The sequence below is a fragment of the Haliotis cracherodii genome, unplaced genomic scaffold (genome assembly GCF_022045235.1).
Source record: "Haliotis cracherodii isolate W230 unplaced genomic scaffold, xgHalCrac1.p SCAF_8, whole genome shotgun sequence".
Classification (NCBI taxonomy): Eukaryota; Metazoa; Mollusca; class Gastropoda; order Lepetellida; family Haliotidae; genus Haliotis; species Haliotis cracherodii.
In genome coordinates this window covers 10,856,574-10,872,379 of record NW_027266341.1, presented here as the reverse complement: position 1 = coordinate 10,872,379, position 15,806 = coordinate 10,856,574, and the positions used below count along the sequence as shown (strand labels likewise).

At 38.3% G+C, this 15,806-nt stretch overlaps 1 protein-coding gene across 14 annotated transcripts in view; it reads left to right on the top strand.

Moving 5' to 3' along the window:
- LOC139449888 (teneurin-m-like) overlaps positions 1-15,806 on the top strand; it is a 232,840-nt gene that overhangs the window by 195,121 nt on the left and 21,913 nt on the right. For 13 of the 14 annotated variants that reach the window (XM_071231465.1, XM_071231467.1, XM_071231469.1 and 10 more), the window contains 5 exons: positions 61-255; positions 4,123-4,338; positions 6,750-6,932; positions 12,052-12,198; positions 13,145-13,352. In XM_071231465.1, the coding sequence (XP_071087566.1) occupies positions 61-255; positions 4,123-4,338; positions 6,750-6,932; positions 12,052-12,198; positions 13,145-13,352 (949 nt within the window). The remainder of the gene's footprint in view (positions 1-60; positions 256-4,122; positions 4,339-6,749; positions 6,933-12,051; positions 12,199-13,144; positions 13,353-15,806) is intronic. The other variant, XM_071231476.1, reaches the window with a different exon arrangement.

The following is a 15,806-nucleotide window of genomic DNA, read 5'->3' as shown; positions in this document are numbered from 1 at the left end:
TATTCTTGCAACTTCTAAATGCCTGTCAAAGGTTTTGAAATCTATTTATTTTGCTTTCAGACAAATGTCCAATTCTGTGCAGCGGCAATGGTTTGTATGCTCATGGTGTGTGCAAATGTCACCTAAACTGGAAGGGCAGGGAATGCGAGTACAGGGAAAACGAGTGCCAAGTCCCTAACTGTAATGGGAACGGACATTGTATCAATGGACAGTGTGTCTGCTTCCAAGGGTTTCAGGGACCAGATTGTGGCATTGGTAAGTTCTGTTATGTCTTACCTTGCACCCCTACTTGATCACTAGTAGACTGACCCATTTGTCGCAACATTGTTGCTGGCATGTTCCATTCAAAGTTCAGGGGTATATTAGATATCATCAAACATTAAACTAAAGGAGTTGAGTTGCCCTGTCACAGGGATTATCAGGAGACCTGTCTACAATATTACTGGGATTCGTTTTGAGATATGATTCTCAAGAATTGTCCCAAAGAATGATTGAGAAATACAAGATATTAGCATGTAGAAGACTCTTCTTTTAATGTTTTTTGACAACTTCTTTTCTGTCACAATTTTGCGAAAAAGAAAAATACATAAAAAGTTTCTCAGTAGTTCGCCGACTTCCAAAATTGTTAAAAACAAACCCACAAATATAACAGAATATTGTCAGCAAAGGAACTAACAACAAAGAAAAAAGTAAATTCATATTGATTTTTTTTTTTATTATTATTCTTGTCATGAAAACCAAATGTCATAGTTACTGCCTTGAATTAGATTTGTTTCAAAAAGGGTTGCAGTTTTTGTTGCTGTGAGTTGTTTCAAGCTAATGCCAAAAGGTGATGAGCTGATAACAAACCAATATTGTAATCTGATGGTGACTAAAACCTTCTCTGTGACAGATAAGAAAGTCAAGAAAAATAGTTTCTTTCTATAGAACTCTGTGAGAGTGTTATCTTTCTTCTGTAGGGAACACTCTGGTAGAAAACATGTTATCTTGCTTGGTAAATGCTTCTATAGTTAAAGAGAGACAAAGAGTATTGATTTCTAGACATTGAAAATATGTCACAACTGTAACCTGTCTTACTGTTATCATCAGCAGTAGTGAATATTAAGTGAGTGAGTTGGGTTTAGCGCTGATGTGAACAGTATTCCAGTCATATTGTGGCGTGTCAGTTTGATGTGAGAGGAGAGCCCGAAGTGATGCGGGTCTCTGACGTTAACCACTTTGGTGAAATCCATAAGCATGGGTATGATGCTGACAAAAACAGAAACATAATCAGTGTGAACTGGGATTCAAACCCATGATTGTACGTTTCTGGCATGTCCAAGGGACGTAACTCTGCACAGTGGATTGCGGTCGCCTCAGACAACTGGGCCACCCTGTAAAATATTGAGTGTTTTTGTTTTGATTGATTTGGTAAATGAGATAAAGTTGAATTCAATTTTAATTAAATGTAATCAGCTGATGATAACAGAATTAAATGTACAATCTTATTTTTCTCATGTATATATGTTTCTATAATTTCATCACCTTTTTCATAATTAATTCTTTTTTTCTGTTGTAATGCTTTTTCAACTTTATGTAACATATATATGATTTCATATCTCAAAACTAAACCATCACAAAGTTTTAGTGAACAATTTTAACTGATGACTGGGGGATGAATTTCTTAATTAAATAAACTTTGTGATGGTTTTTTTCGGAGACTGTCATGTCTATGGAGAAGTGATGTCATGTTGATGTGGTTGTCAGATGTGTTTATAGGTGCAAGAAATGTGGAACAGGACTTTGGTTCATCAAACTGAGATACTCCAAAACAATTCCTCCCTTCCACATTTTCTTAGCTTGCCTTTTCTCACCCACCTACCCACCCATCTAACCACCCATCTGCTATTCCCCACTCCTTCCCCTTGCCCCCCCTCCGGACCACCCCACCACCCATCCCAACCCTGCTCCAGCAAAGCTCTTGTTAGAAGTCCTTCTTCAAAGACAATATATCTATAGACTCCTCCCTAAGTTAGCATTGAAATGCTTCTCCTCAGCACCCAATGACATTCCAAATTTTATAATTACCATGACAACCGTCATAATTATGCTCCACTTCAGGGAAAGTTTTAGTGTGGAAAATATAAGCGACAAATCTGAACAATGAATGTGAACAACCAAAGTTTAGACAGTCAACAGGGTTAACAATGTTATGTAACAGGGCTTGGTGATTAGCCAATCAGCATTAATCAAAGACACCACTTCTGTTTCGGCTGAGTTATCTCACAATGGCAGCAAGCTGTTTAAAAAGACATCAAGGGGTAGTTTAGTTTATCCATGTTTCCCAACACACATCTGGAACTGCAGTGCCAGAATGTTTTTTCTCACCAAAGCATGTAAACAAATGAGGCAGGGGCACTGTGTGTTTAGATTTCACCTCATGCTTTTGGTTGGTCCCCCAAATACTCAGCTGCGTGTCCCAAGCTGAACTCCTGCTTCCGAGTGCCAGGAGAAAGCAGATGGCAACAATGCTCTGCCGTACATTGCCGTTAACATAAAATATCTAATATAGCACACAGATGTTCAGAGTAAAATATTGATTGAATGCAAAATGGAAAAATTATCACCCTGTTGCTTTAGAAAATTTGAAGTGAAAAAAAGTGGTTGTGTAGGCTAGAAACGGTAATTCTGTATTTCAAAAGATAAATTTGTGGTGTTTGGACACCCCGAAGGCAGTTGACGAATATTGTAGGTGAATCAACATGCTCTGTGACTGATCATGATCGGAAATAGATCTTTGAAAAAAGGAGTTTTTTTGTACAGGCTGATGGTGAATGATTTGTCAGAGTTACCTCCCCTTCACAAGTTATGAATCACTTCAGGTCTTTTTTCACGCCAACACTGGTTTCCTTTAGTGTGAAAAATCGGGGAATGATGAAGCAATCTGACCAGTCAGAAAAAATTCCTGTTGCGTATGGAAATGAAAGAGTAAAAAATGTGAAATATTCCACAAAAAAATCCCTAAATTTGCATTTGAAATGGAATTTTGCTGCTGATTTAAAATACTATTAAAACAGCCGAAGATTGATACAAAATTGCGTTGGTGCTAAGTTGATTTCTGCAGAGATGAGATTTGTATAGAATGATTTGTGTGTGTTGTGAATAAGGTGGTTTAGTGTGTGTTTGATTATCAGTTTATCTCAAGGCTATTTTGGGTATCTGGATCCATATCGTAGATATGATATCAGTTGCCTATTATAGAGTTGAGTCACAGACATTGGATTCTTCTGTTCCCCATTTCCTGTATGACACTGACGATGAACATCACATCATTTCTGCTTAGACCAGCTTGATCAGATGGGTAGACGGTATCATGTTCATGTTTATATACAATGTTGAACAATAAACTACGGTCGGGATACCAGAATGGCAAAGAAAGGATCTTTCGTGTGCGCATAATTCGGTATAATTTCACACATAATTCAGTGTGTGGTCACATAATTCAGTGTGTTCTCAGAACTCTGTAGTGTGATTACATTGAGCCTTGACCCGAAACGTTTCTATCCTAATAAATGATGTAATAACTATTTGCCGTAACTGATGGGGGTGACACAAGCCATTGTGAAATCTGATCAAGACTGGAGAATTACTGTATAAGACTGTGCAAGAAGTTCACATGTCCACTTGAGATAAACATCACTGAAATTGGTGAAGATTAAATTGCATTCAGAGATGTCCTTGCATAAAAATATGAAATATGGTATCAGAGAAAAATATAAGATGAATAATATGAGCAAGATGCATATGGTTATATTTTTTATATCATCACATGTTTTTTATCAATTTTTAAAAACTGAAATTAGTAATGAATATTTAACATCATTGCTTAAATGAATGATTTTAGATTCTAGATATAAATAAGGATCTTGGATGATACCGATCAGAGCACAATGAATAAGTAAGGTTAAGGTAGGGAGTAATGCGATGACTGTCAGGATTAAAGTATGTGAGTAGCGCCATGATGGCTCCATCTTGTGTCCAAGAACCTCTTGCACCTGTCTTGATGTTGTACTGTGTATTTCTGTATAAGTCTCTCTGTTAGTGTGCTTGCTTTCATCTGCACTCTTTCTGTTGCCTCCTCAGTTGACTGTGTTATGTCCAATTGCTCTGGTAACGGGGTATGCATACACGGCCAGTGTATGTGTTTCAAGGGCTATAGAGGGAATGCGTGTAGCGTACCCGACAAAATAAATGTCACACAAATATGCGCTAAAGACTGCTCAAGCCACGGAGTGTATGATGTGGAGTCCCATCGCTGCGTATGTGAGCGCCATTTCACAGGCGAGGACTGTGAAACAGGTAATGCATCTTGGGAAGGAATGCCATTTAAAGCGAATGTAATCATTCATAATCGGCTTTTGCCACCAGCTTCACCTGTAGCCTCTAACCCATTCTGTAGCACTAACGTTCAATTACTACCACCACTTGTAATGCAAGTAGGAGTCCTGATTAATAGCGTGGCAGTCAAAGAGGTGTCCACGATGCATCAAAACTGTCCGCCATTGTCACAAGACTGTCCGCCATGGCCACTGTGTGGTTTGCCCATGCTTTGAACTTCCAACCTTCTCCTATCTACAACTAAACAAGACTGCAATGGAATCGCATTTGCTGAATTTAATTACAGTGTGTTCGATCTAGTCCAACTTGAAACTCATTTATCAGGTGGCAAGCCATAAATGACTTACCTCTATCATTGACTGGTATGTTGGATATGAAAGTTACGGCAATTTAATCAGCATGGCGCCAGTTACACCCATGTGTGGGTCATTATCATTTTGGGGGTATAATTAATGTTCTTGGTACTGCATGGATCGTGTTTTGTTGTGTTTTTGTTGTTTTGTTGTAAAGTTCTAGCGCATGTAAATAAATGCCACTTGTCAAATCTGACACTCACAAATGTCTGTTGTCTAAATGTTTAACAGAGCGCTAATTTTATTGACATGTTGATGAGGGTTATTCTTTAGGGAATAATTGATGGGCGTACTTTCATTAATCCATTCAGATGAGTGGGATCAAAGGGAGATAACTGCTTGTCAGAGACAGATCACCGGAATGGACAAGGGATTTGGAACTTGAGAACTTTTAACATAATCGTCAGAGGTCACTTTCAGTTGACTCGATCAGCCATCGCCCCTAATGTAAATAGTAGACTGGTCATAATGAATTGATGGGCCAGCCTGTTCTGAAACAAGGGGTGTGTTCATCAGCATATTCTGAGTGTTTCATATATTCAAAATGTATCGTCTATCTGCATATGATTTATTTTATCCATATCTCTACTGGCATGAATTATACTATTCCTAGGATCTCAATTCCTCATGTTTCAAAATGAAATGAGAAGAAAATATAATGTTGTAAACATTTGGTTACCATGACAGCATTATTTAAACATGACAAATTCCTTTACGGGATATTGTCTTATAGAAGATTCCAAGATTTTTATAAGCATTTTTCTGGTATTTTTTGTCTGGTCCAGACTCAATTTTTTTACAGACTGCCTTCATATAGCTGGAATATTGCTGAGTGCATTGTTAAACAACGAACAAACAAAAATGGTATTTTTTTACAATACTTATCAATAAATGTTGAAGTAAAATTTATTCTCTTGTCAAACCAACAACTTTGACATATCCATCAAGCCATCTCATTCCAATATTAGGAAGATGTTTTCTGTCACAGCTTGGAGCATTGTTGCTATAACCCTGGCTGAGGGCTCCTATCCAGCCACACAATGAAGGCATTAGACACTGGCACCATGTCCTGATATTCTCTGTGTTTTCTGTTAAAACAAGCCCTGAATGCCACATAAGTTCTTTCTTTTTGCATCGTTACCATCCGCCTGTAGAAAATAAACATTGTACAACGTTCAGGCTTGCTGTGTTAATTATCAGCTGTTGAAATTGACGATTGATCAATTACATCCCATGTTGTTGGTTTACAGAAGGCTTGGTTTTCCTGGTTCACTGTGCAATGCTTGGTATAATAAACCAGTGAGGGTGTGATATAAGGACCAATTGTGTGAAGGCTAATAAGGGCTGAATCACACAAATAACTTGGAATGCATTTCAGCTCATTTGCTGTTTTATTAAATACAGCATGATTTTATCGTTTCCATTATTTGAGATTCATAATTTTGTGGTGAAGCTGTTTGTTTCATCGTAGTTTGTTTACTAAAACAGTCTGTAAGTTGTCATGTTTTATTTTCGCTTGATGGAAAGTGTCTCTGAGAATTTGTGCATCATATTATTGAAATCATGTCTGACCGACAACTGTTGAAAGGTTCATCCTGTTATTAGATCAACCTTGAAATAGTTGTGACTCTAAATACTGATTTCTGTATGTGACATCTCTAACACTTTTGTTTTGAAAAAGACTGACTCTCTTTAATTTCCTATGTAAATCTTAACACAATCAAGAATTTTTTTGGAAAAGATTCTGTACTAAATGAACTCATGTCTGCTAAAGAGATGATATACAATTTCTGATAAAGTAAATATTTTCTCTTCAATGAGTTAACATATTTGTAATTGATTATCAATAAAAAGCATAATAGCTATTGAGAACCTGTCATGAATCATTTGCCCTGACCGTCTCCATGGTGGTTTTAATAATAGTGCCACACTCCCACACGGCCTGCTTATTACACCTACTCAATACTGTGGCCATTGTGTTGGGTCTGCTAGTTAGCCGTATTTACATTTTGTTTGCAGAAATTTGTCGACTCGAGTGCTTTCATGGCTTCTGCAAAAAGCAGCGATGTGAGTGCGACGAGGGCTTTACCGGCGCCCTCTGTGATCAACTTAAATGCGACCATCGATGTGAATTGCACGGATACTGCAACAACGGGACCTGCACATGCCAGAATGGTTGGAATGGAAGACACTGCACAATTGGTAAGAAGGGAGATAATTCTTGGGCATGGGGAGATAATACTGGTCTGATTGAGAAATAATATTTATGAGAATAGAGGAAATCAATTTAAAACTGGATGGATTCAAAGTAGCATTTTAATAGTTTTTTTGGTGTAGATTCGTTTTTCTTTTTTATTAAATTGCAATAAATCTGTTTAAATTAAATCAGGGTTTTAAATTTTGAACTCTGTCATTGTCCATGATTTATCTGTATTTTTTTATCATGATTACAATATTTTTATATGTGTTTTTTTCATTTCATCTACTCTGAGATAAACAAACAATATTTTTTTAGCTAAAATGCATGCTTTTGCAATATAGCTTTACATGCCATATTTGTTAAAAAAAAGTGCAAAAATCAAGATATAGGATTTTTTAGGGCTGCAGTATTTAAGTAGGTTTTTGCTGATGTTTAAATCTCACCTCCTGTTGAGTTGACCTTTGTTTTGGCAAATGGTTTTGAGGTCACACAATAAAGGTAGCGATAGGGGACCTTTTCTCCTGACATTTTGTAACTATTATGGGATATTATTCTCAGGCCGCTCATAATTGCACACTTTGAATATAGACTGTGAAATTGATCCAATTACATGGAGATGAATGGCAAAATGAACAACGGAATCGTGTCAGGTTGTCATGTGATAGGAAATTGATTTGTGCTGTTTTAATTGCGCTGTTATAAAACAGTCCTAGCTATTATTTACTGGGAAAGATTGCATTGGGGTCTTATGGAATCGGAAATCTATGTTTTATGATGGGATTAAATTTTACATTTCTCTCCAAATGGGAAATAAGAGTAATGTTGCAGTCATAAAGAAAATATTGTGAATTCTATCCTTGCAGCAACAAACTAGACTAATAGCACTTCCTCTCACGGGGGATGTTTTACAACAATCTTTTTGCAAGTGGGAATTTACAATGAGGAGATTATTCCCAAGAAAGCTGTACCATGTGATTGAAATTTCAACCATTTATCTAATGTAGAATTGATTCTGGAAGCTTTTTAACTGGCTGTTCCTGGTATTGAATAAGTACTTTATCATACAGAAAAGGGTTGGATAAGATCTTAGCGTCCAATCAAGCATTGTCTCCAGAATTGTGTCAGGGTTGTAATGTACAGATGAACAAGATGATTGCTTCAGTGAGTAGTGAGTAATGATTGGCTGAGGTCCACACCTTCTGCTGTAGATGACGATTTTGGTCCTTAGAAAATGGTGAGAAGTGTCATCATGCAGCAGTGGGAACTGTAGACATTTTGTCCCTGAAATGAAAAAAAAAATTGTTTTGTTAAATTGTAGTGTATATAAATTTTGATATTTAATAGAAAGGAGCCCAGATAATCCTTTCCTGAAAAGGACCGCCTCCATGGTCTAATGGTAGAGCGTCCGCCCGGAGAGCGGAAGGTCCGGGGTTCGATCCCCAGTCGCGTCATACCAAAAGACGTTAAAAGATGGTACTTGTTGTTACCCTGTCGGGGCGGTCGGGTAGCCTAGTGGTTAAAGCGTTCGCTCGTCACGCCGAAGACCCAGGTTCGATTCCCGACAAGGGTACAATATGTGAAGCCCATTTCTGGTGTCCCCCGCCATGATATTGCTGGAATATTGCTAAAAGCGGCGTAAAACCATACTCACTCACTCACTGTTACCCTGTCTGGCGCATGGCATTAAGGGGCTAAAACAAGGACTGGTCCGCTCGGAGTCAGTATACTGTGTCTGAGTGGGGTATTCATGTTAAACTGCGGCATGCTATCTCAGTGTGTTAGCCCTACAAATCGGCATCAGTCTGGACTAGTACAAGCAGCCACACACACACACACACACACACACACACACACACACACACACACACACACACACACACACACACACACATCGCTATATAAGTGCAATAATCTTGGACGTGACGTTAAACCCCATTTCACCTCACCTCACCTTCCTGAAACTGAAGAAATCTAGACTTGCCAAAGTATTGTAGACCTGTTTGGGAGTTTTCAGATAGTTTTGTTTTTGGAAGCTAGAGTATGAGATGGATGATACAGTACAGTGTTGCTTTAATACATATATCATGGTGCTGATATTGTCAACTCTTGGTTGTATTGCCAAACATAATAGGACATTGGGATATACTTAATGATATAATCTGGTATGGACTAAGTATCAAGATGATGAATTTAACGTACAGTATGTGTTGTGTGTCATTCTTAGTCATTGGTGTGAGATTTGACCAGCACAAGTTTATCAATACAATATTGGCTTCTGTTTTTCATATTGTGTCCCACTTTGCATTGTATATCTCTGTTAGAAAATAGGGACATACTGTATCAAAACGTTGCCATTATATAACATAGTGATGTTATTTGAGACTAAAATTTTCATAAGAATGTATGAATTTGGTCTGAAATGAAGCTTTTTCATCAAATTTGTTTTAGTGATTTTAGAGTGAGATTAACATTAATTCTTAAACAAGACAATGTACTTAAGGGGACGACTGTGATGATGAAACACTATATCACTTAAACACAATGTGTTCTGTTACTGTCATAAAACATAATGTGTTACTTTTAAGAGACAAAAACTGTTCGCATCATTGCACGAAAGAGTGATTTGGATAAATTTAGTTATCAAAGGAAGATTAAAAGTAGTGTCTTTGTTTGATGGGGATGATTGGCAGGTGTCATCGTGTGACCATATAAGGAAGCTGATCCAATAACTCGTCAATTACACTTGGCACGCCATTTACGTTTCCCAATCTGTCCAGTTTAATGGACTTGTATCATGAAGCCTTCGTAGAATTCGGGCTTCTGTTCAGTCCATTCCATCACAATATGCTGGTTAAACACAAAAACTGTAACACTTAAAAGAGATTTATTGAATTATTTCCCAGGAGCCAGATAGGTGCATGTTTCATAAGGAGAGGTTGTTTGGGGATAACATTTTGATAAAATGTTTGGGTAATTTGAAGATTCGGCATGTTCAGTGATCTGAGAAACATCCAACCAGTGATGTTTGGTGCCACAGAGTAGTTGGTTTTTAGGCATTGTCTCAAATAAGAGGGGTTGCCCATCGTGTAGGTTACACTGCCCCTTAATCGTTGACAAAGTCGCTAGCACATATCAGTTGGTGCAATTATATACTACTCAAAAGAAGTTAAAGTACACCCAATTATTTCATATGACTATGGTTAATCTGAATAATGCCACGACAGACTAACTTGAGTCATGTGAAAGAATCGGGCGTACTTTAACTTCTTTTGAGTAGTATATAAATCCATGCCTTTATTACTTCCAGATGACAATGTGTTTTGTTTTGACACATGTTTATTTACATGTGGCTGTGATCTATCTGTAATATTGCTGACTACAGCATAAATGTCAAGCACATGCTCCCACCAACTAGCTTTCGTCCATTTAAATAAACGCTCCACTATTCGCTGTAAAACCGATCGTATTAATTTAAATTGATTACAATGATGCATTATTATTTCTGGGAATTATTTTATTTGAGATACAGTGATGGAAGATAAATACTTTGATTGGGCTGTAGTTCGTGTTGGAGAGAATTATTTAACACTTAGGTTCTTGCAGAAACTTTCAAACAATGTGATTATTTGTTTTAATTCTAGAAAGCTAATGTTTATTTAAAGCCTCTTGGCCAGGTCTGACAAAGTGAATTACGTGTCCATTGGCATTTCTTTCATAGCTGCACAACAATTCCCATTCCCATGGGAACCAATTTAAAAGCTTTTGTGTAAATTCTTAAATATTGTATTATCCTTTGTTAGAAAGCTGGAAGTCCATATGGACAAATATTCATTAGGTGTGTTGCCGTCATATTCGGTGAGGCCGCATTTGTTCATGCAAGGGAGACGATTACATCAGTGGCCATGACACTATCCACTGCATTCTGTTCCTCGGGTGTCATTCATATCAGTTTCAACATTTTATTGCATTAAAATATTATGCTGACGAGAAAGATGCCATAATAATTAAAGGCTGTCTGTCCACCTTTTTCCATCATTAGTTTCAATTAAGAAATTATCATTAGGCGCTCTTAGGCAGATGGCCCATGTTGCTTGGGCCGCCATCAATCAGAGAGTCTTAGGACAGTATTATACAGAAAATATAATATGTTTTTGACATGGTGCTAGTCTGTCTGGGATTTTAGCCCTATCAGGTGGCAGGCGCAGCCTTTGTAGAGACGGTTTGAAAAATGTGTCCATTTGCTTCAATCGGATTGTATTCTCACACTTGTAATTGTGGAATGAGAAGGTTGATAATGAGATTGGACTTGAGTTAAGCATGGCACTCATTACTCATGCAGTGCCAGATTATATGGAAGAATATTATTTGGGGGGTTACATTTCTTGAAGTCTTCATCAATTAGGAACTTTTGTATTTTTAATCAAATGGTTGGATGTTTCAATTACGAACATGTGAATGTTTTTTAATATTTGTCATGCCGTGTTGGTTACTGTACAGGGTTTTTATCTTTAAGTAAATTGGTGACCCATAACCAAATTGTTTGGAGTGTTTAACGCATTATCAAAACAGGTGCTTGAATTGATAGTCATTCGTGCTTAAAAATGCAGTAATACTGAAAAAGCAAAAAAAGAATTGTAATTATTCCTTGATAAGGTTTAATGGGTATAATGTTTGAAAAACGTCCCTTCGTTGTTTCTGCACCAGTCTAGCTGCCTCTGTTGTAATGTGCTGATCTCAGGGGATTGAATGATAATATTCTGTGGAAGGCCCTCTCTAGCAAGTTATCTCAACATGAAACAATTTTCAGATAATTGTTAAATCATATGGGTCCACTGAGTGCATGTCTGTCAGTCCCATTTAATACTGACAGATATAGCGCTAGGCAACTAAATTTGATAGCTTTTGAGAAAACAGACGAAGTTGAAGAATACTTGATAGATTTATAAATGTTTTTCGTCTTTTAATGGAAGATGTATAAGTTTCTGCTATGTCCACTTGACGTTCACTCTCCTTGTTCAATATTGGTACTGATCCCACTGATGTAATTTCATCACAGCACTTTCACATTAACAGATTGATGTTTGGTATTTTTTTCACAAATCCCTCTTTTTGTATCGACAGACGGCTGCCCTGATGACTGTAGCAACCATGGTGATTGTACAAGATTCCGAGAAGGATGGAATTGCACTTGCAATGAAGGATGGAAGGGCTTGGCGTGCAACATTGCGAAGGAAACCAAATGTGACGATATGGCCGACAATGACAACGGTAGGCAGTCACGTACATTACACACTCAGTCGACAACAGCTAGCCCACAATCCTCACTTTCGTTATGAATCACACACTTTGATTCTGCAACATTACACAAATCGCTTTCGTCTCGGACATGCTGTGGCACGAGAAGCCAGGATTGTTTAATTAATTGATACGTTCCAATGACTAACTCGCCATGCAGTCGTCACATGGTACGGGGTCGGACATGTCGTCACTGATGTCGGTCCATCTCACAGATTGTCTGTCAGAACTCTCTGTCTCCCAGACATGTTTGCAGATGGAGTCGACACGATTCAAAGGTGTATCAATAATGAAAATGATAAGACGTCTGCTGCCATTTAGGGAAATAGGAACAAAATCACGAACCTATCACGAATATGATAAGTTAAATTCGTCTGATTGTTAAGAAAATTGAGCCAAGTCATATTTACGTTTCCATGTCAGTGATTAGATCATGCTTACTGTGTATATCTGTGTAACGGGAAGATTCTTGATGTGCAATAATTGAGTCATGTCCCAGGGGGGTGTCTGTGGAGATCATGGGAGGGGCAGCTTGGGGGTGGGGGAAAGACACCATTTGGGGAGTGATTTTTAATTTGATTATTGGGGAAAAGGAAGTCAAAACATGTAATAGAGAGAGGAGCTATGATTTACTAATGAAGCCAAACTCATCTCAGTTTCTAATGCTCATGTACCTTGAGGAAGCAGACGGGTAGTCCACTGGTTAAAGCCTTCTCTTGTGCTGAAACCCAGGTTTGATTCCCCTTATGGTTACAACAGATAAAGCCTATATTTTGGTGTCGCATGTAATGTATGGATGAAATACTGCTATATTTTGACGTAAAATATTACTCTGATTATGTACCTAAACATGTGAATCTGGTCTAGTAATGTTATCCCTTAGATTTATACTGGAAACATGGATTCCCTTTCCTTGTAGATGGACTGTTGGATTGCCTGGACCCAGACTGTTGTTCCACTACTTCCTGTAGCAATGACCAGTATTGCAAGGTGTCGCCAGATCCCAAGGATGTCCTCCTCAGCAAACAACCCCCCAGCACGACGGCCTCCTTCTTTGACAAGATGCGCTTCCTCATCGAGGAGGACAGTGTACAGACCCACGCCACTCGCAACGCCTTCAATGAAAGGTGAGGTCCCCAACATTGTGATGATCAGCAAGGATGCAATTCACCAGGGTTGCTGTTTAGTCCTGTTTTGCCCTGTTTTGCCACAGAATCATACGATTCATTCAGAATCTGAGTGTGTCAAGTTGACCACGGTAATTGGCACACGCTTTTCTGAGGTATGACCATGTGACTTCATTACATATTACATGGGGCGGTCGGGTAGTGGTTAAAGTGTTCTCTTGTCACGCCATGCCATGGGTACAATATGTGTAGCCCATTTCTGGTGTCCCCCTCCATGATATTGCTGGAATATTGCTAAAAGCGGCGTAAAACCTCCCTCTCATTCATGTATGACATTCATAATTTTGTGTGACATGACAACAGAACCTTGGTCCCTTGATGAGTGCAGTGGATGTTTGCTTGGCAGACATTCAGGTTTGAATCCCACATGGTTCATTGTGTAGCCTAGCTTCTTATTCTGTAATATGATACAGACTTCTAAAAGTGTCATGTATCACTGAGAAGTATTGGATAGCTGGGTGGTTGTGTGTTGCTGTTTGGGTTTTTTGTTAACGTTTGGTTGCTGAAGACCAATTCTAAACCCGATCTCTCGGGGGACAAGCATGGGTTGCTGAAGACCATTTCTAACCCTGATCTCTCGGGGGACAAGCATGGGTTGCTGAAGACCAATTCTAAACCCGATCTCTCGGGGGACAAGCATGGGTTGCTGAAGACCATTTCTAACCCCGATCTCTCGGGTGCTGTGTGTTGCATCATGTTTAGGAGGGGTAGAGACAGACACTGGTGGCAAGTTATTCTTAGGAATTTATTTGAAGTCACATCTCATCTCTAGATTCTTCTGTTTGTTACTTGATATTGTTGGACAGAGTAGATAGTAATGAATTTGGTGGGAGGGGGTTAAAAACTAATTTGTTATCTGATCTTTGAACTTTTAGATTCTCGTCAAGTTTACCACCTCTTTCATTTTTCTTACACATCTATGGTAATTAACAGTTCCCTGTGTTCCCATGAAGATGTAGAATTGGTCTTCAGCAACCCACGCTTGTCATAAGAGGCGGCTAACAGGAGAGGGCGATCAGGATCACCCACTTGGTTCAGACTGCCGTCTTATAGCTGGAATATTGCTGAGTGCTGCATTAAACTACAAACAAGCAAAATATTTCACTGGTTATTGATTAGGGGTTTGTTTCCAACTATTGTTTTGAACAAACTGGAGCCAAGTGGACAATGGATAGCACATGAGTTTGGTCAGGAGATCAAGTGAAGTAATGTTTGGAATAATTCACCACACCGCCAAATTTCTGAGGTTAATGTTGGTCATGTCTGCCAATTTTGACGAAGGACAGGGCTGTTTTTTGTTACCCAAATTTCATAATACTGCCCCCGATCCTTGTGACATCTCACCTCCTGAGAATTAGTGGCGATTACGTTAGTTTTTTTGTGGCAAATTAAGTCAATTGTACCCACAACAAACGCTGCAGTTCAACTTAATTTGAAAATATATGCATCATTTGTGCAGGTTTCACTCTCTTTTTATGAAAAGAAACCAAATTAGAGGGTCCTTAACCAAATCACTTGCCTTGACATCGGTATGAGTCAGCTCAGGGTTGTCTCCCCTGAAAAAATCACCCCAATGTAATTGATGTGCTGTCAAGGAGTCAGAGATTTTTTCACCAATATTTGAGTTCCAGACACTGACACCAAGATCTGCAGCGACCTCAAGAAGTAACAAACTCTTGAGTTGTCCATTTGGATATATTTAGACCCCAATTTATAACCTCGCGCCTTAATACTGGCCTGCCCCTTAATGTTAACCCTTTGGGGCAGTTATAAGTTTTTTCATACAAATTGATATTGCACCAAAAATGAAAACTATGAATACCAAGTTCCATATTTGAATTTCATTATTATTGACATAGTGCTTGTTTTTCTTTTAAATATTAACAATCAATGAAAATAACATTCATTTTCAGTGAAGGTTGGAATTCCTGGGTTCAAATTGTAACCCAGTTATTAAGGATTTATGTCAGTTGAATGTAATTCAACCAGATCAGTGCCTCTGTTTCATGTCATATTCATAATTTCATCACAAAGACAACCTGATGTTATTTTTTTTGGTGGAAATTAATAAAAAAAATTAAATTCCTAAGATGTGAGGGTTCTAAAGAAAGTGTCAAAAAATGTCTGTCAAATTTAAGACCACATGCTCAAGTTTACTTCAAATCATAAAATTGAATTTTTGAAGATTGAATTGGTGTTATTAAATTTAATTTTCAGTATTCTTCCCCATCTGTGCTTTGGCTCAAGGGTTAAGCTCCCCCCAGCCTCAGTAATCTGGTCTCGGTTGGGCTGAGGCAGCAATGCAGCATTGTTGAGGTCCCAAAGTTACCACTTTGCTCCCTGCCCAAATGCCAGCCCCAGATTTCAGCACATTGGCAAGACTGGACAGAAGTT